Consider the following 18,886-nt stretch of genomic DNA (forward strand, 5'->3'; position numbering starts at 1 on the left):
TTTCTTCTGTTGTTTTTTTGTTTGTTTGTTTGTTTGTTTGTTTTTTGCTTCTGCAAAAGGGAGTCCTGCCGGAGATGGCGCCGAGTCTGTGAGCACAATCCTGAGGTATCTTCTTCTTTGTGCAAACCCCGAGGGACGGGATGTCCAGGAGGGGACGGCTGTACAAAGGGGACAGGGGAGGGCGGCGGGGCCGGGGGGAGTCGTGGATCGTTGTGCCCTTGTGCCCACGTAAGCCCTGAGGTTCGCGGGGCCCTGGCGCCCCTCACTCCAGCATGGCGTCCAGCTGGTCCGCCAGGTCATCGAACATGCTGCCGATGTCGTCCAGGATGCTCACGGTGCTCTTCGACTCCACAGCCGAGCTGGGCAAGTGGCGGGGACGGGTCAGTGCCACGCACAGGATGGCAGCACCGCACAGTCCCCTCTGCCCCGAGCACGGCCCTTCTGCCCCGCTGTGCCCTGCAGTGCTCGGCACCGTGTCCCCAGTGTCACCTCCCCATGCAGACCCCAGTGCCACTGCACGGCTGGGGCCAGCCTAGCCCCATGATGCTGCAGCTCAGTGTCCCCCACTGTCACCTCTCCAATGCAACCACCAGTGCACCCGCATGCCCAGGTGCCCCTGCCCCTGCTGCTCCAGCATGGTGTCCCCCAGTGTCACCTCCCCAACACAGCTCCAGCCAGTGCCTCATAATGATCCTGCACAGTATCCCCACGTCACCCCCGGCACGGCCCTGCTCCCACCATGGCAGCACAGCCTGACCCCCTGCCTGTGATGCTCATGGCCTCCCGACCCCCCCATCCTCATGCAGCTCGGTGTCACAGCGCAGCCCTGTGCCCTCCCCTGGGACCACCAGCCGCCCCACGCCCCCTTACTCTGACGCCTGACTGTCCTCCTGCTTGATCTTCTCCTCCACGGCCTGCAGCGCGGCGGCCAGGGACGCGCTCGTCTCCTCCAGCTTCTGCTGTGCCAGCTCGGAGCCAGCGCTGTCGACGGAGGGGCCAGTGATGGCGGAGCGCGGCGGCTTCACCGGCACCTGCTGGGGCTGCGCACCGGGCGAGAGGGGCTTGGCGGGGCTGGAGCAGAGCGAGGGCGGCGTGCTGGACGGCTTGGCGGTGGCGGCGCCCAGCTGCCGGGCTGGGGACGGGGCCGGCGTGGAGCCGGCGCTCACCGACTGGATGGCGGCATGGGGCTTGGGGGGCTTGGGCGCCGTGGGGGGTGGTGTGGGCTTTGGGGACACCGGGGGTGGCGTGCCATGGACCCGCTTCACCTCTGCGGAGAGAAGGGAAAGGGGCAGAAGGGCGGCAGGGCTGGCCAGGGCCCCCGGCGTCTGCCCTGGGGAGCTCCCGTCCCGGGGGGCTGGCAGGGCACCTACCTGGGCTGCCGGGGCTCGGGATGGGCACCTTTTTGGGGACAGGCACTGGCGGCCCGGGCACCTTCTGGGGTGGCTGCGTCAGCACAGGCTTGGGGGACACCGGCGGCTTGAAGGGCTTCTTGGGTTCGGCGGGCGGTGGGGTGTAGTCGGGGCCGTCGGGGCGGGCGGTGGGTGGTGGGGTGGGGGGTGGCTCAGCCCCGCTCAGCTCAGAGGCCGGCCGCCGCTTGACAGTGCTGGTGCCGTTCTGGTAGACAGCGAGCGGAGCCGGCTCCAGTGCTGGCTCCTTGTCCTTGGCCTTGGGCCGGCGCTTGACGGTGTCAGACTCGGTGAGGACGAAGCGGACGCCGTCTTGCTGGCTCTGCCTGGCCCGGATCCGCCGCTTGAGCGTGGCACTGGCCTCCACTTTGGCCAGGTCGCCGTGGCGGTGGGCCGGGGACAGCCCCTCGCCCACCTCCCCCCGGGCAGGCCCCAGGGGCCGTGGCCGCTGCTTGATGGTGAGGTTGCCCTCCTCAGCGAAGGGGATGCCGTCTGGGGAGCCGCCGCGCTCGACCCGCAGCCGCTCACCGGGGCCGTCGGCACCCGCCTCTGATCGCACGCTGTCAGCACGCTCACGGCGGGCGGCTGCCACCAGCCCGGTGACAGGGCCACTGATGGTCCGGCGCCGGTTCACCACCTCCCCATCCAGCCCGATGGCCTCCTTGTGCTTGACAGTGGCCAGGACAGTGGCCACGCGGGCACGCTCGGGGCTGCCTGGGGGGGCCCCTGGCTGCAGGTAGTAGCCCTCAGGTGCCTTGGCCGGCCCTGGCCCACTGGCCCCATGTGGCTTCTGCAGCGCCAGTGCCCGGGCCCCGCCACCAATGGAGGACATCTCCAGCATGGCCGCGATGCTGCGCACGCTGCCAGCACTGCCCGTGTCCACGCTGCCACCCAGGTCACTGGCCCGCCGCTGCTCCCGGCGGCTCTCGCCCTCGGTGACGGGGGGCCCGGTGGCCACCTCACCCTCACCTTCCTTGGGGAAGTCCTCAGCCATGCCAGCGCTGGAGATGGCAGAGCTGGAGCGCTTGGGGGGAGGCGGCGGGGGCCCCTTCTTCTTGGGGCGGACAGCGAAGGACTGGCTACGGTTGACGTTCTTGTCACCGCCGGCGGGCGCCCGCACCGAGTGGCTGCGACCCACGCGCCGCTGGACAGTGGCATAGGGCCCTGCGTCTGGCACCAGCAGCTCGTCCCGCTCCTGCTCGCTGTCGGAGGCAGCATATCGGTTCAGGCTGTGTGCCCGCTTCTTCGGCCGCCCGGGCTCCTCCTCGCCCTCACCCGCCGGCGGCAGGCACAGCACTGGCACTGAGACGGGCAGGACAGGCACCCCTGGGGGTCCCCCCTCGCCCTCGGCAGGCTGCGGCAGGACGTAGGCGAAGCCGCGGTGGGTGGGTGACTGGGGCAGGGAGCGGGGCGACGCGGGGCGCTCGCCTGGCGGCAGCAGCTGCGGTGTGGGCTTCACCTTGGCGGTGGCGTGGGGTGCCGGCAGGCCCTGAGGGGAGGGGGGCCGTGGCTTGCCGGGGGTCTGTGGCGGCGTCAGGTGGCCGGCGGAGGGCGGGAAGGGCTGCCGGGGCTTGCCAGGCACTGGCGGCACACTGGCACGCTTGACGGGGTGGCCGTGCCGGGGCGGACGCCCCTCCTTGGGTGGTGCGGGGGGGCCCTCACCAGCCCCTTCTGCCAGGTACTCCTGGCTTTTGGAGATGGCGGTGGTGGGGGAGGCCCGCGGGCCATCCCCCAGCAGCTCCTGCGAGCTGCTCATCACCCTGGCACGGCCGCCCAGCCCCGGGGGCGAGCGGTAGCCAGGGGCCGCGGGGTTCGCCACCTTCTCAGGGGGCTCCTCGGGGCCTTCGCCTGTCATGGCCACCTGCAGCTCGCTGCTGAGCTCGCTGTCCTGGAAGGTGGTCATCTTGGGTGACTGGCACTCAGGCGGCTCCGGTGGGGGGGACTCAATGGCCAGCACCTCCGGGCACGCCGCTGCCTTCCTCTTCAGCGTACCCGGCTCATACTTGCCCAGCTCGGCACGCTGCAGCTCTGCCAGCTTCTTCACTGCCAGCATCAGCTTCTTCTGGTGGCCTGGGGACGGCATGGGGCATCAGCGCCACTGCCAGGGGCTGGGGCCACCACAGCCAGCGCTGCGGCACAGCACCTTACCCAGCTTGGTGATGCCGATCTCCTGCAGATCCTCCCAGGTGATGTCAGTGATGAAGTCGATGTTCTCATAGCCGTTCTCCACCAGCACCTTGTAGTACTGGGACAGGCCGATCATGGAGAGCCACAGCGCCAGGTTGGCCTGGGGGGGGGCGCAGAGCATGGCTCAGTGCTGGCTGGCAGCAGGGTCTGGCCCTGGCACCTCCTGGCACTGCAGCATGCATGGGGTCTCCCCATCCTGCTGGGGGATGGCCCCAGGGGACTTCCCCATCCCTACACTGTCCCTGTGCTCCACAAGCTCCCAGGGCGCATTCCCATGGGAAGCCCCTTTGCCATGCCCAGCCAATGGAGCAGGAGAGGTGTCGGGGGTACACCTGGTGTCACGTCCATGCGGTGACAGCTGGCACCAGTCTGACAGTCCCCGAGCTGTCGGGAGGGGACATGTGCAGCTTCAGGACTGCGGGATGCGGGCATCATCTGGCAGTGGTGAGCCAGCTCCCACCCTCGTCCCCCTGTGCCACCCCCTCCCTGGAGGGGACAGGGCGGAGGGGACTAGTTGCTACCCTGGATGTGGCTTCGGCGTCCCTGGCCCCACGCAGCCCTTACCGGCTTGTACTCTGGCAGCCATTCAGGGATATTGAGGTTGTTGATCTCAGAGGCAATCTTCTTCCTGTGCCCTGGCTTGGTGACGCCGATGGCCGTGAGGTCCTGGGGCAGAGAGAGGGGTCAGCACCGCCCTGCATCGGCTGTACCCCCACCCGCAGCACCGGCCAGCCCCAGCGTCCCCGTGGCCTCACCTCTGGTGTCATCCGGCTAATGGTGGTGATGTCGTAGCCGGCGTTGATGAAGTTGGGTGCGTAGAGCTGCAGCTGGAACTTGCAGAGCCACTGGTACACAGCCTCTGAGCTCTGGAGTGAGAGAGACAGCGCAGCTCAGGGCAGCCCTGGGGACGGGGACCCTGCCCGTGTCCCCTGGGGCTGTCCCCACACCTGTCTGTGTGCTGGCAGGAGGCCCCAGCTGGGAGCCGGCACCACAGTGGGGCTGCATGGCCCCGTGGCTTGGGGTACCCCAGGCACGTGTCTGTCCCCCGGGATGTGCAGGGGGCTGGTGCTGTGGAGCTGGGGGGGCTGGCAGCCACAGGGATGACTCACGCCCCTGGCTCATGGCACAGCTCCCCACAGGCACTGCCATCGCTGCAAGCACCAGAGCCCTGCCAGCCTTGGCGGCCGTGACACAGGGCTGCCAAGGCACCCGCAGCTGTGGGTGTAGGCGGGTGGCCCTCCCATGTGGCTGTGGCTGTGCCTCCCCCAGCACCACACTCCACTGCAGGGCACCCCATGCCACCCCAGTGCTCCCCACTCACCTTCCCCTCCGACGGTGGCTCCATCTTCTTCAGCTGGGGCTCGGCAGGGGGCTGGGGGGCATACGGGGAGCTGGCCACGCTCTGCGACCGCGACGAACCTGCCAGAGAGGCAGTGGTCAGCGGGTCCAGGGCCACACACCCCCCGGGCTCTGGCCAAGTGAGGAGGGGAGCCGAGCCCCTGCCTCACATGGGATGGCACAGCCAAGACCCCCGGGTTGGCAGGGCCAGGGCAGGCATGGGAGAACAACACCCGCCCCAGCACAGCAGCCTGGAGCACCCTGGGGTGCCCCGGGGTCTGCTCCCCCGGGATGGGCAGGGGTGGTGCAGGACACTGCCCAGGCGCTGCTGGATGGGTCACAGCTCCTAGTGTTGAATCCTGGTGAGGCTGGCCATGCTGGCACAGGGCTCACGGCAAGGTTTGCATCAGCATGGGGCTCTGCAGGGCACCCAGCCCCCTACACCATGGCACATGGGGCTCCTGGGTGCCACGCTGGCTCACCTGGGCTGCCCATGCTGTTGCCCTTGTCCACCCACCCAGAGCCAGGCAAGCCCCCAGCCCAGTGGGGGCTGGGGTGCTGCAATGCCCTCCACCCAGTGCAGCCCTGAGCAGAGGGACCCAGCCAGACCCCTCCTCCAGAGTGGGTTTTCCTGGCTGCCCACCTCCCCCAGGCAGCAGCCAGAGGTGTCCCGCTGCTCAAAGCCCTCTGTCCCCGCTCCTCCAGCCATGCCACCAACCCGGGATGGGGCTCATCCACCCACTGTGCCCCACAACAAGGGGCCTGGCTGGGGAGGGCGGGCTGGCACGAGCTGCCTCATCCCCCGGGACCCCCGCACAGGCATGCAGGCAGCCCTGCAGCACCCACCCTCCAGCTGGTGCCTTCGCCAGCCCTGGGGGTGACGAGGGCTGCCCAGAAATTTCTGATCAGGACCAGCAAGAGCAGCTCCTTCCCCCCCGCTGGCAACTGCATCCTCCATGCATACACATTCCCTCCCTTCCCCCCGTGTGTGTGTGTGCATCCAATGTGTGTGTGTGCACCCCCCCCACCGTGTGTGTGCATCCTTCTTGCGTGTGCATCCTTCTGGCATCTGCATCCCACTTGCGTGGGCATCCTCCTCACATGTGCATCCCTCTGCCACGTGCACCTCCCTCGCGTCTGCATCCCACTTGCACGTACATCTCTCCAGCATGTGCTTCCCCCCCCAAGCAATGCGTGCATCCCCCCCTCTGTGTGCGCATCCCCCCCTCCCCAGCTTTCCATCCCCCCTGCGTGTGCATCTCCGCAGCCCGGGCATCCCCCGGCACGTTCATCCCCCACGTGTGCATCCTCCCCGCGTGTGCATCTCCCGTCTGCGCCCCCCCAGCATGTGCCTCCCCTGCGGCATGGCCGTGCCCCCGCTGCCAGGGCAGCCCCTGCCCGCAGCCCCCCGGACGATGCTGGCGGTGATGGACCCCGGCTCAGGCTCCGGCAGGGCTGGCGGGGGGCCAGGGAAGGGAAGGGGCTGGGGAGGAGCGCTGCCGCCCCCCCGCCCGCCCACGCCGCCCCCCCGTCCCCCACGGGGCCCCCACTAACCGAGGCAGGAGAAGGCCTGGCAGCAGCCGAAAGGCGAGAGAGTCATTTTTTACCCACACGTTTTTCTTCTGGCGATGGGTGCCGTGGCAATAAAAAAAAAGACAAATCCCTGGATCCACGGCACGCCCGCGGCAGGGCCAGGGCTCCTCCTGCTCCCGGCAGCCGGGCGGCCGGCGGCACGCACCTGCGGGGATGTCCTGCGCCTTGGCCGGCCCATCGCCCACGGCAGTCTCTTGCGCAGAAGCCTTCTGGGAAAGGACCGTTGCCAGCAGCTGAAAAACACCCCGGGAAGGGGGGAGAGCAGGCAGGAGTGAGGCGGGCAGGCGGCGTGGGCCGGTGGGCGCGGGGGGTGCATGTTGCGGGTGCTGCGGGTGCTGCGGGTGCTGCGGCGGCCGCCCCGCTGCCAGCCCGGGCGAGGGTGGGCAGGGAGGGGCACAGCAGATTCGGGCTGCGGCGGGGAGAGCGGGAGCAGCACAGATGGTGCTTCGCAGGCGTCGGGAGCCCGCAGCACCGCGGCACCCCGAATCCAGCCTGACGCCGCCCGGCTCAGGCTGCCAGCGTGGGCTGCAGGGCCCCCTTGCCTGAAAAGCAGAGCCCCCACGGCTGTCAGCATGGTGCTCGGCTCAGGGGCACACGGACCCCAGTGCCCAGCCGGCTCTGGCATAACATGGGCAGGATGCCAGGGGAGGTGGGCTCGCGGGTGCCTTGGCCCGGGGACGGGACACCCCAGGCTGCCATGGGCAGGGCACAAAGTGCAGGGAGCAACGTGCAGCCAGCAGTGTGCAGAGTGCAGTGGGCAATGTGCCGGCAGCAGTGCGCAGTGTGCAGTGTGCAGGCAGGAGCGTGCAGTGGGCTGCGTGCTGGCAGCAGCAGGCAGATGGCTCTGTGCAGTGCGGAGCTGCAGCAGGCAGCATGCTGGTGGCAGCACGCAGCATGCAGCGCAGCGTGCAGTATGCAGTGCGGAGGCACCCTGCGAGCGGCAGCAGAGGCACAGCATGCAGCCTCGCCGGACCCTGCACACGTGAGCAGCACCCGCAGCCCCGCGGGATGTTGTCCTGGGGGGGGCTGAGCCTGGGCCCAGCCAGCAGCTGGGGGCCAGCCAGGAGGGGACACACTGGTGGCCACTGTCGGTGACGGCCGCGGCTGGCGGCATGCTGGGTGCTCACAGCACCTGGCCGAGCATCAATCCCAGCAGGGATGAGGGGCAGCTGCCAAGGCAGCAAATGCCTGCCCCAGGGCAAGCGCCAGTGCTGGGACTGGATCCGAGTGCCACCGCAGGCTGGCACAGCTGCCTTGGGGCTCGCCTTACCTTGACGCCTTCAGAGCCAGCGTGCAGGGCATGTGCCCCACTGCCCGTGCTCTGCCCACTCCCCGAGCTGCGGGCAGAGGCCACGCTGCCTGTGCTGCCCAGGCTGCTGCGGTCACCACCTGCACAGAGAGAGGAGATGCCGTCAGGGCACCGAGCCCCATGGCTGGGTTGGGGGATGCCGCAGTGCATCCATGCCCCACCGGAGCCACTGCCACATCCTGGTATGTGCCCCCAACCCCGGGGCAGGGAGGGTCTCAGCAGCACGCGCCTGCCATACCTGCGAAGGGTTTCCGCAGCACCCAGATCTCCTCTGCGGGAGCCGGCGCGGTCGATCCCCCCTGCGACGGCGAGAGGTGGGACGGACTCATGTCGGCCCCGCGGGACCCTTGGTGGCAGAGCAGAGAGAGCAGCCATCAGGCATGCGTGGCTCCATGCACTTGGGTTTGCATCAGTGTGGCACAGGGCGAGGTGACTCGTGGCCCCGGGGCCAGTCCCTGCCGCACGCCTAGTGAAAACCCTGCAGCAAAGGTGTGGGGTCCCCGGCTGCGGCCGTGCCCAGGGATGCCAGCGCTGTCCCAGGGGCCTGTCCCTCCCAGCAAGCAGCTGGCACAGGGTGACAGTGACCAGCCCTGGGACCCCATCCTGCAGGGCGTCCCCTCCCTGCCGCCAGCCAGGGACAGACCTGTGGCAGGATGCCCCAGTGACCCAGCTCAGCCCGGGCAGGGGATGGGGACTGTGTCATCCCTGTGCAGAGCAGGATGGTGACACGACCTGGTGCAGGAGAGCAAAGGGAGCCAGACAAACTTGAGCAGTGGGGACCAGGGTCCCCACCCCACTGTCCCCCAGCCAAGACAGTGCTGGCCATGCCCCTGCGGCTGCCTGCACCTGTCTGGAAGAGCATGAGGGGCCATGTGGGGCCAGGCACCGGGTGCTGAACCCCCCGTGCTCCCCAGGGTGCCCCATGGCAGCCGGCGACACATGGGTGACACAGCAGTGGGTGAGAGGACCCGGCCCTCCCGGCGGGGCACGGCTCGAGGGTCACCCTCAAAGCATTGCTCCTTCACTGCCTGCCTGCCTCTGCCAGGTCCTCCTCACACCCAGGCCAGCTGGGGACACCCAGCGCTGAGCCCAGGGTTTAAAACAGCATCAGATGAGATGGACAACAGCCCCGTGAGGCCCGGCGCTGCCGCAGCCCCGCCGCCAGCCACTGAGGAGCCCGGCTCAGCCCAGCCCTGCCGCCAACCACCAGGTATGAGGCATTGCCACCCCACTGCTGCCCAGGCCATTTTCATTCATTAAGCCACTCGCCCCATTAGTGGCCAGGCCATAGCAGGGGGCGGATGGTACAAGGTGATAAAGTCACCAAAGGAGCGCAAGGGGGAACAAATGGCCACGTCTCAATCGGGCTGGGACGTCCCTAAGCTGCGCACGCCACAGTGACACCGAGAGGAGCCCGCGCTGCCCGGGCAGGCGTAAGGCCCGGTGCAACCCAGCAGGGAGAAAAAGACCCAGGGAAAAGTTTTGCTCCCTTGTCCCCATCACCGGCACGACCAGCCTGGCGCTCTCCCAACACAACCTGCTGCGCCACCACCGCTGGGGCACATGCAAAGACCCCCAGGCTCCAGCCAGCCAGTGGCAGCCCCCGTGGGCATGGCACATGCTGCACCCCTGCAAACCCCCCGCCAAATATTTGCTCTCTGGGCACTCCCGACACATAGACCTGCAGCATCTGTGACCTGCCCGTGCCACAGCGACAGACCCCAGGGTTTAGCTGGGCACTGCCTGTGCTGAGCCAGCCCCAAGAGCATCCCCCAGGAAAGCACACCCCGCGCCACAGCCCCTTCCTGCGCTGAGCGCACAGCCCCAACCCAGCTAGAGCGGCTTGCTGGGTGTCGAGCACCCTGCGAGGGAGGCTGCAGCAGGCAGAGGATCCCTGTGCCCATGGCTCCCAGCCGGGCACTGCACTGCCCAGCCATGCCCCCAGCACAGAGCCTGGAGAGTGTTTTTTGGGGTCCACACGCACCCAGAGAGGAAGGGCAGGAGAGCAGGGGCCGTGGGCAGAGTGCAGAGAGCCAGCAGCACAGCTCTGCCTCCAGCCCTGCCCTGCAGCCAGGGACACCGGGGTGGTGAGGGTGGGATGTGCCGGCAGCAGAGCCGTGGGCCACACAGTGCTACAGCAGCGCTGGAGAGGGCGTGCAGGGGAGGGGGCCGATGGCATGCATGTGTGCACACACACTCACACGCACTGCACGCGCACACCTGCCTGCATGCACACACGCACACCTGCATGCACACACGCACATGCACACATCTGCACGCACACACCTGCATGCACACACACGCACCCACGTACACACATTTGCATGTGCCTGCACGCACCTGCGTGCAAACACACCACGGCAAGAGGGAGAGAGGCCGAGCAGAAAGAAAAGACTCGATACACACTTTAAAGGGAAAGAAAGAAATCCATCGAGAGCACGAAGCGAGCGGTGAACTACCTTGTCTGTAACGCGGCTCGTCGGCACTGCTAGGGGAGAGCCTGTGATAGCCAAAGGAACTGAAAAGAGTCTGATGGGAATGTGGTGGTGGAGGTGGAGGTGGAGGCAGGGAATGGAACGGATGGGACGAGGCGTCACCGTTTAGCACAGCAGCCCCGTAAGCCGGGAGCGGGATCTTTTGGTACTGTTGGGGGATTGTTACAGTCTCCCATGAACCTGATAATAAAACATAACAAGAGACAAAATGAAAAGAATCAAAATAATAGAGACACGCTCAGCACCACCAAAAAATAAAAAAGAAAAAAAAAAGAAAAAAAAGAAAGGAAAAAAAGCAGCAAACAAAAAAAGCAACCAAAGGAACGTGGAGAAGCCAGAACCGAGACCCAACCGATGCGGAGCCGAGCCAAGGAGCAGCAGCAGGAGCTCAGCGCACGGCCTGGCCCGGCGGAAGGGTACAGCCTGCGGGCACATCCCGCAGACCCGCCACGGCTCCCTGGCAGGGCACGGATGCCGGGGCAGCCCCATCCTTAAGGCAGCAACATCACCATGGGGCTCCCGGTGCTGTGAGCCTCCCACAGCTGGACTGCCGGGGGTCCTGCTCCCCACGAAGGCATCCCAGGAGGAGGCAGGCTGCAGGCACGGCTGGGCTGGGGGCTGCAGTGCCAGCTCCCCCGTGCCCAGCTGGCCAAGCCCTAATGCAGCCACCGCCTGCACCCCATGCTGCCGCCCCGCTGCACGTGAGCCAGAGCTGCAGCCGATGGGATGGCTACAAAACCCCACACCCTGGCAAACACCACCACAGAGCTGGCCACATCCCAGGAGCCACGGACCTCATCCCCATCATACCGGGACACGACCCACACACAGAGAGTGGCTCTGCCCCTGCCTGTGCTATGTGGCACCTTGGCAGCATCCACAGCCAGTGTGGCAGTGCCTGGCAGCCGGCAGGCACTCGTGCCACTACTCCCTTGGGATCTTGTTCGAGCGCTGCCATTCCCTGCCTGCACCCCAGAGATGTGGCCGCCCCCGAGATCGCACAGAGCTAGGCAGCACGTGGCTGCCAGTGCGGGGAGCGAGCTGGTCGATGGGGGTCCTTTCAACGCTGCCCGCAGAGGCACCAGCCCCATCACAGTGCTCCTGGCAGCGAGCATGGTTACAGGCCATCCCAGGGAACCGTGCACCCCATTGGGAGCCTGAGGGAACGGGAACAGGGATAGGGATGGGCAGCCACAGGGCAGGGCAGCAGAGTCTGATCCCTGAGACGGCCCCTGGCCAGGGAGAGGGTCCCCGAGAGGCAGCGCCGGGTCCATGGCACCAGTACCCAGCCCTGCATGAGGCTGCTGCAGCCACCCCTGCTCAGACCCTGAGCACTGGGTCCCCCGGTCCCATTGCTGTGCCATCCCACCCAAAACCCCAGTGACACCCACAGCTCTCCCCATGCACTGACCTCCTGGCACCACAGACGCCTCTCCCAGCCCAACACCAGCCTGGCTCCGGGGCTGTCCCATGAGCACTCCGGGGCTGCCGGCACCGACCCCTATGTGCACCAGGTGGGCACCGACCCCAGAGGCATAAGAGGGGCACTGACCCCACATGCATGACAAGGACACCGATCTTACATGCACAATGGGGATGCCAACCCCACACACTCAAAGGCACCGTCCTCATGCACACGGCAGGGACACCGACCCCCACATGCATGACGGGGGCATCGCCCCGGCTTGGCTTCACCGGCTGCACCCCTCGACACCCCAGGCACCGCTTGACCAAAACAGGGCTCCCTGGGGCTGCAGGTTGGGGAGCAGCCCTGCGGGGGGAGGCAGGGGGGGATTATTTGCCTGTTCGTTTGCTTATGGCCTCGACGAGGCTGGAGGGGAAGTAGCCCACACGGTCGTTGCCGGTCCGGTTGTCGTGAATGCAGCCCTTCCAGCGCCCATCCGCGTGCTGCTCCAGCACCTGCGGGCAGGGGCCGGGTCAGGGGCCGCTGCTGCCAGCAGGGTCCCCCCGGCCCCCTCGGCCCCCCCGGCCGCACTCACGGTGATGACGTCCCCGGCTTTCACGTTGAGGCTGGTCAGGTCATAGTTGTTGCAATAGTCCTTGACGGCCCGGACCTGCAGAGCGGCGGAGGCGTCTGCGAGGACAGAGCGGGAGGGTCGCCGGCCACCCAGCCCCCACCGCAGGGGCTGTCACCCGCAGCCCGGCATCCCCCCAGCACCAGTGCAGCTGCCCCGTGCCCCCCCGGCCCCCCTACCCCGCAGCATCTGCTTGATCTCCTTGCTGGCCTGGCTGGTGGTGAACTGGTTGACGATGTCCAGAGCTGTCTGGTTGTAGGTGTTCCTGACGTGGGCGTTGATCCCGCTCTGCAACAGCACGGAGAGGGCTTGGGAGGAGGCTTGGGAGGAGGCTGCCCCCCTCCCTGCCCCCCTGGGACTCCCTGGGCCACCCTGAGACCAGCAGCCAGAGGGCACAGCTCACTGCCCTGGTGTGTGTGTCCCCTGGGACCTTCACCCCCATCCCGCAGGAGAGGTGCACATACAGCTCCGCAGCCCCCAGCTGCAGGGTCGCTCCCTTCCCGCAGCCCCTCCCTGGGCTGGGGGTGTCAGGGGTTGTTGGGGGGGGCCCTTACATCCAGCAGCAGCCGCACCACGTCCGTCTTGCCACACAGGGCCGCCTCGTGCAGCGCTGTGCCTGCCTTGGTTTGCCGGTTGATGTCGATGCCAGCCTGCAGCAGGAGCCTGCGGGCAGACGGCGGGGTCAGTGAGGATGGGGCGGGGGGACCAGCGCTGCCCTCCCGGCCCACGGCACCCACCGGATGATGTCGATGTGGCCGTTCTTGGCGGCGAGGTGCAGGGGGCTGGTGCCATTGGGGTCGGTGGTGTCCCCCGGCTTGGGCTCCAGCAGCGCCGCGCACATGTTGCTGTTCAGGAGCAGTTGGACCACCTGGCTCAGCAAACACAGATGGAGCAGGGCTGCAAGGGCAGCTCAGCCGCCGACCGGGGCTGTGGCCCCCCCAGCCCCTGCCTCCCCTCCATGCTCTGCCCCTCCTCCAGCAGCCGGAGATCCCCCACAGTGGTGACACCACAGGCCCCCACTGCCATCTCTTCAGGGGGCTGCTCCATGCCCCCCCAGGCTGCTCCAGCACCCGCAGGGACCCGGCCATGGCCCCGTGCCCTCCCAGTCTTCTTCTCAGGGGTCCCGGCCATGCAAGGACTTACCCCGACCCGGCCAAACTCGCACGCCAGGTCCAGGGGCGTCTTCCCCGAATTGTCCATGATGCAGGGGTTGGACTGGTGCTGCAGGAGCATCTCTGACTGCGGACAAGTGAGACCCCAGCTCGGCAAGGGCAGGGGCAGGGAGGGCAGCACAGTCCCCCCTGCTACCGCCGCCCCCCGCCGCCAGTCCCACCATACCACGTCGTAGTGCCCATGCTGTGCTGCCAGGTGCAGGGGGATTTGGCCCTCATCCGACGGGATGTTGACAGAGGAACCCGCTTTCAGCACCATTTTCATGGGCTCCTTCTTGCCTTGCCAAGCTGCGTAGTGCAGGGGCCGCATGCCTGCAGGTGGGCAGGACAGGCACGCCATGAGCCCCTCAGAGCCTGCAGAGGGGCATGGGGCAGGGGGCCACGGCCAGGACCCAGGGACTCACCTTTGTTGTCCTTAATGTCCACCGCAGCCTGCGCCTCCAGCAGCAGCGAGATGAGCTCCGTGTTGCCGTTGAGCGCCGCATGGTGAAGAGCCGAGAACCTGGGGACCGGCCATGGTGTCAGGGGTCCCACGACCCTGTCCCTTCCGCAGCCCTGCCAGCCCCTGCCCGGCAGCATGGCCTCGAGCCTGCACCCACCACAGCACCCCAGGGTACCCGCTCTGCCTCCCGCAGCCCCCCCACATGCACATGTCCCCACGGTCCCCAGGCAACCCCACCTCTACATCCCTCCGTGGGCACGCGGAGAAAGACCTGCTGCAGGGACCAGCCATGGCCAAGCCACAAGCTGAGCCAGGAGCCAGCCACGTCCCAGCGTGCAACAAGGGCCAGAAGGGTGGATGTGCCAGGGTAGATATGGGTTTGCTCTCCAGCCCATCACTTTATTTAGCTTCCTCTGGGGTGCTGCAGCCACAGGACAGACCCCACCCAACCCACACGGTGGGACGCACGGCTGGTGATGCCGCCGAGCTGGGAGCAGGGGCTGGCGGGTCTGATCTGGGTATGCTGAAGCAAGATAGATGCAGATGAAATGCTCCCTGGGGATGTTCAGAACCCATGGGGCTGGAAGCAATGGGCAGGGTAGGCACAGGGGGGGTCCCACTGAGGGTGGGGAGTGCCAGGGAGCAGGGAGAGCCCGGGAAAGCCCCCGGCCCTGCCATGCCACACCTCGCTCTGCTTTCCCTGGGACTGGCGAAACCAGGAGGCTCATTGCTGGGAAGCAGGCCAGGAGCTGACCTACTTGCTGCTCCCAGCAGCGGCATCCTCCGCGTGGCTGCGCTTGCGCCCGCTACCCCGCTGCTCCAGGCCCCAGTCACAAACGGCGTCCCTGTCCCATCCCCGGGGCCACCCCGGGTGTCACCAGAGCATGGGAACAGACTGCGGACACCAGTGAGACCTGCCAACCCCCGCGGCTGCCTGGTGCCCGAGAGGCGGGCGGTGGGGCAGCGATCCCATCTGCCCCCCATCATTGGGACCCCCAGCTGAGGGGGAACACGTCCCCACTGGGGAGCACACTTCGGCCACCACCTTCCCCACAGAGCTGCCGCCTGCGATCCCCCGGCAGGGAGCGGCGATGCGAGCAGACAGCTTGCGCAGGAGGTCGATCCCCAACGTCTGCCTGGGAAATGTCAACATTTTCCGCTCCAGCGCCCTGCTCAAATCCGCTCAAGATGGTGCAAATCGCAGCCCTCCCCTGGGCTGCCTTGGGGGCTTCTGCCGGCACGGCCCAGCCAGCCTCAAAGGCCACACACAATGCATGGCACCATCCCCTGGGCAAGCACAGGGACACCAGCACAGTGCTCACCCCTGGTGCCCACCAGCCTGAGAATCAGCAAGTACAGCAGAAATGGGGAAACTGAGGCACGGCACCAAAGCTGGCTGAGCTGGCACAGCACGCTGGTGGCAGTGCAGAGCACACACGGGCTGCAGCCTGGGTTTGCCCTGCACATTGCCGGAGGATGACCCTTTCCAGGAGCAGGGCTGGAGGCTGGAGGTTGCTCCCCTGCTGCAGGGCTGCTCCTGCACGTGCCAAGCCGGCCGGTAGCCACAGGCAGTTGCAGGCAGGGCACGAGCAGAGACCCTGACTGTAGCTGTCAACTGCCGTCTCAGCCCTGCTATAATACACAGCCCTCCAGTGACCTGCCGGCTCCAATAGCAGCTGCACGAGGTGGTCCGTGGGGTGATGCACCCCCTCACCCTACCCACATCGTGCTCTTCAGCCCTGCCCTGCGCAGGCAGCACCATGCACCCGCCCCACTGCTGGCTGGCGTGCCCACACGCTCCCACTGCTGTGCATGCATGCTCATGCTCACAGACACGCTTGCATGCACATGCTCGCTCAGCTGCACATCGGCATGCTTGCATGCACCTGTGCATGCACATACGTGCACGCACGCGGGCTAGCAGAACCGATGCACTGGTGGGTACCAGGGGATGCCTGCTGCCACCGCCCTGGTGCTGGGGCCCTGCTTGGGGGCGAGGATGAGGAGGGACCGAGGCTGCTGCGACTGCGCATCCCCAGGGCGTGCCCTCCCGTTCCTGACCCCATCCGGCCCCAGCGCTCACGCGCCATTTCTGTGGCCACAGCACAGCTGTCCCCGGGGACCAAGTGGCATCGCCCAGCCCTGTGTCCTGCTGCCCCTCTCAGCGTGGGGGGCACAGGGCAGGGGGAGCCAGGGGGCACAGGCGGCAGCTACTGCAGAGCCCTGCAAGCATCACTCCCTGCTCTCACCACAGCCCCCCTCCTCCTCAGGGCTCCGGCTGCCTTCCCACACCAGCGGCCTCATTAGTGTGATTAGCAGGAGGTGAGCCTGCGGCCCCTTTCCCTGCTCCTCCCGGCCTGTTGGATGCCGGCTGCGAGGCAGCGCACCTGCAGCACAGCCCAGCGGGGTCACAGCTCACCCACCCAGTGCCCCACAGGGCTGCCCCCTGCACAGCACCCACAGAGCCCCAAGCCTGAGGTGAGAGCTGGGAAAAGGCCGGCGAGACGTGGGGCACAGCTCTTCCTCTGCCTTTCAGCCCTCACCTCCTGCCTCCTCTGATGCCCGCGGCTGCTAGGTGCAAGCCCACCAGCTCAGGGGTGCAGGCAGGGCTCAGCCATGCTGGCTAACAGAAGCAAGAGCCCAGGCCCGTCTGGACCCCAGCAGCTCAACAGCATTGCTCCAGAGAGCCCGGCATGCCCACGCACACACACAAGACTCCTGCTGCACACATCACTGGGCACACATGCCCTGCTCACAGCACCCTATGGCACACGCACCCTTTTTTGTGCACCCCACAGCATGCACACCCTTGCCCATGCACCCCACTGCATGTGTGCCCAGGCGTGGGGCTCCCACTCACCCGTCGGTGTCTTGGAAGTTGACGTTGACTTTCTTTGCTGATCCAAGGAGCTCTGGGAGGGAGGGAAGGGGACAGCACATTAGAGTGGCACAGGAGGCGGCTGGGGCAGGGACCTGGGGCACACTGGGGAGGTGATGTGGCTGCAGCTCCAGGTTTCCCTCCCCACCAAGGTTTCAGCTCCCTGCAGCTCTGCAGCCTGGGCCGGGATGCAGCATGGTGCTGTGCAGGGCTGCCTGAGCCTGCAGGCAACAGGGTGGAGGAGTCCCCGCTGATGGCGGCAGAGCCCGAGGACCTCTCCTGGCACCAGGGTGTCCGTCCACCCATGCTGCTGTGGGTTTGCCAGGGGTTCCCTCCCCGGCTCCCTCACCTTGCTGGGGCTCCGGCATGGCCCCATGGAGCCCAGTGCTGCACCGAGCCTCCAGGCTGGGCTGCTTTGGCAGAGCAGGGAGCTCGGCACGTTCCCCCGTGCCCCAGCACGTCCCCTGCCCCTGCAGCCCCCTGCCTGGCACTGCCCCACTCACGCTCCACGCCTGTCGGTGTGGGAAAAAGAAACCACCTCGGGGAAATCCAATTAGCACCACGAGGAAGGATGGAGCCAGATTTACATAAGATTTAACAGAAAAATGCCACTCAGGCTTTCCAGTGAGCCTGCTCTTCCTCGCAGCACCCCGTGGGGAGCTGGAGCAGGAGGAGGAGGAAGAGGAGGGTGGCTGCAGCATGGCAGAGCCCTGGGCTGGGGACCCATGCAGCAGCCCCCATGCCCGCCGCAGCGAACCAGCACCGGCACAGCCCCGTGCCTATGGGTAATAACTCAAAGGCTGCACGGCCTGGCAGGGAGAACGGGCAGCCATCCTTACCCCGGCAGCTCAGCAGGAAGCATGCCAGGGACAAGCATGCCAGGGATAAGTGCACACTGGGAGAAGCTGGCTGGAAGGGGCAATTTCAGGCAGGGAAGGGAGACACGGGGCCAGAGGGATGCTCCCTGCACACCACAGCCATGGCCTTGCTCACTCCCTCTGTACTGTGTCTCCTTCTCAGCATCCCAGTGCGATATTAAATTATTCGGCACAAAGAGCTGTGTCAGCAAACAGGGCTCAGGGGGCACCGGTGGCCTTACCCTGACCCACAAGCCTAGGGAGCGGTGCTGGGCTGAACCACCCCTGCCTGGCCCACGCATAGCGGACGGTCCCAGGAGCAGCCGGGGCAGTGGCAGAGGTTTCTCCCTGCCCACGTGGAGGCTCCTGGGCTCTGGCACCCAGCGCCAGCTCCCTCCTGCACTCCGTCGGCCACCTGACAGTCCGAGCTGCAGGACATTTGCTAACAATGACACAGCCCAGTGCTGATGGGTGAGAGCTATGGAGGATGGCTTCTGAACAGCAGTGGGATGAGAAGGGGCACCGCGGGGTCCCCAGGGCATGGGGAGGGATGGGGCACCACAAGGTCCCCGCAGCCAGCCCCACTTGCCCTCCTTCCAGCAAACAAAACACCACCAGCCCAAGCTCCCTTGCCCTGGCAGCCTGTGCTGTTCGTTTAACACATTAACAAACCACCCCAGCAACGAATCCCCATTGGGGTGGCCAGACCTGGGGAACAGCCCCCACATCTCATCCCCGCTGCAGCATCCCCGTGCTCCCCCGGGAAGGACTGGACATGGCTGGCGGGCAGAGCCCCCCGGCACTGGGACCGACCACAGCGGACGGGGCCGAGTGGGTCCTCGCCAGCCCCGAGCTGCCGCCAGGCTCCCCAACAAAGGTGCCATTCAGTGCCGGTGGAGAGGAGCCCAGGGCCGCTTCCGCTGCTGCCCCGCGCCAAGAAGCAGCTCCCAGGAGAAGGGGGCCGAGCCGCCCCCCAGGGATGCAAATGGCCGGCGGACAAAAGCAGCCGGCGGGCGCAGGAGCGGCACCATGCCCAGCACTGGCTCCAATCTCCGGCCCCGAGACGGGCCCCGCTCCGGCTAACCGGTCCTTGCAGACGGACGGACGGATGTCAGCAGGTCTGCGGTGCCTGGCCTTTCCCACGGGTTGCTCCCAGTGAGGAGCTGGGATGGG

At 67.0% G+C, this 18,886-nt stretch overlaps 1 protein-coding gene across 1 annotated transcript in view; it reads right to left on the reverse strand.

Moving 5' to 3' along the window:
- Positions 1 to 262: 262 nt before the first annotated feature.
- The window catches only part of CASKIN1 (CASK interacting protein 1), a gene marked incomplete at both ends in the record, with an annotated part of 31,753 nt that continues 13,129 nt past the window's right edge, over positions 263 to 18,886 (reverse strand). The window contains 20 exons of the mRNA XM_082311817.1: positions 263 to 359; positions 871 to 1,267; positions 1,371 to 3,476; positions 3,555 to 3,693; positions 4,158 to 4,259; positions 4,349 to 4,459; positions 4,915 to 5,012; positions 6,670 to 6,757; positions 7,795 to 7,913; positions 8,072 to 8,179; positions 10,293 to 10,508; positions 12,131 to 12,248; positions 12,329 to 12,423; positions 12,544 to 12,652; positions 12,919 to 13,027; positions 13,102 to 13,232; positions 13,508 to 13,603; positions 13,703 to 13,848; positions 13,941 to 14,038; positions 16,839 to 16,890. Of these exons, the coding sequence (XP_082167943.1) occupies positions 263 to 359; positions 871 to 1,267; positions 1,371 to 3,476; positions 3,555 to 3,693; positions 4,158 to 4,259; positions 4,349 to 4,459; positions 4,915 to 5,012; positions 6,670 to 6,757; positions 7,795 to 7,913; positions 8,072 to 8,179; positions 10,293 to 10,508; positions 12,131 to 12,248; positions 12,329 to 12,423; positions 12,544 to 12,652; positions 12,919 to 13,027; positions 13,102 to 13,232; positions 13,508 to 13,603; positions 13,703 to 13,848; positions 13,941 to 14,038; positions 16,839 to 16,890 (4,535 nt within the window). The remainder of the gene's footprint in view (positions 360 to 870; positions 1,268 to 1,370; positions 3,477 to 3,554; positions 3,694 to 4,157; positions 4,260 to 4,348; positions 4,460 to 4,914; positions 5,013 to 6,669; positions 6,758 to 7,794; positions 7,914 to 8,071; positions 8,180 to 10,292; positions 10,509 to 12,130; positions 12,249 to 12,328; positions 12,424 to 12,543; positions 12,653 to 12,918; positions 13,028 to 13,101; positions 13,233 to 13,507; positions 13,604 to 13,702; positions 13,849 to 13,940; positions 14,039 to 16,838; positions 16,891 to 18,886) is intronic.

Source organism: Platalea leucorodia (genome assembly GCF_965183815.1).
Source record: "Platalea leucorodia genome assembly, chromosome: 5".
Classification (NCBI taxonomy): Eukaryota; Metazoa; Chordata; class Aves; order Pelecaniformes; family Threskiornithidae; genus Platalea; species Platalea leucorodia.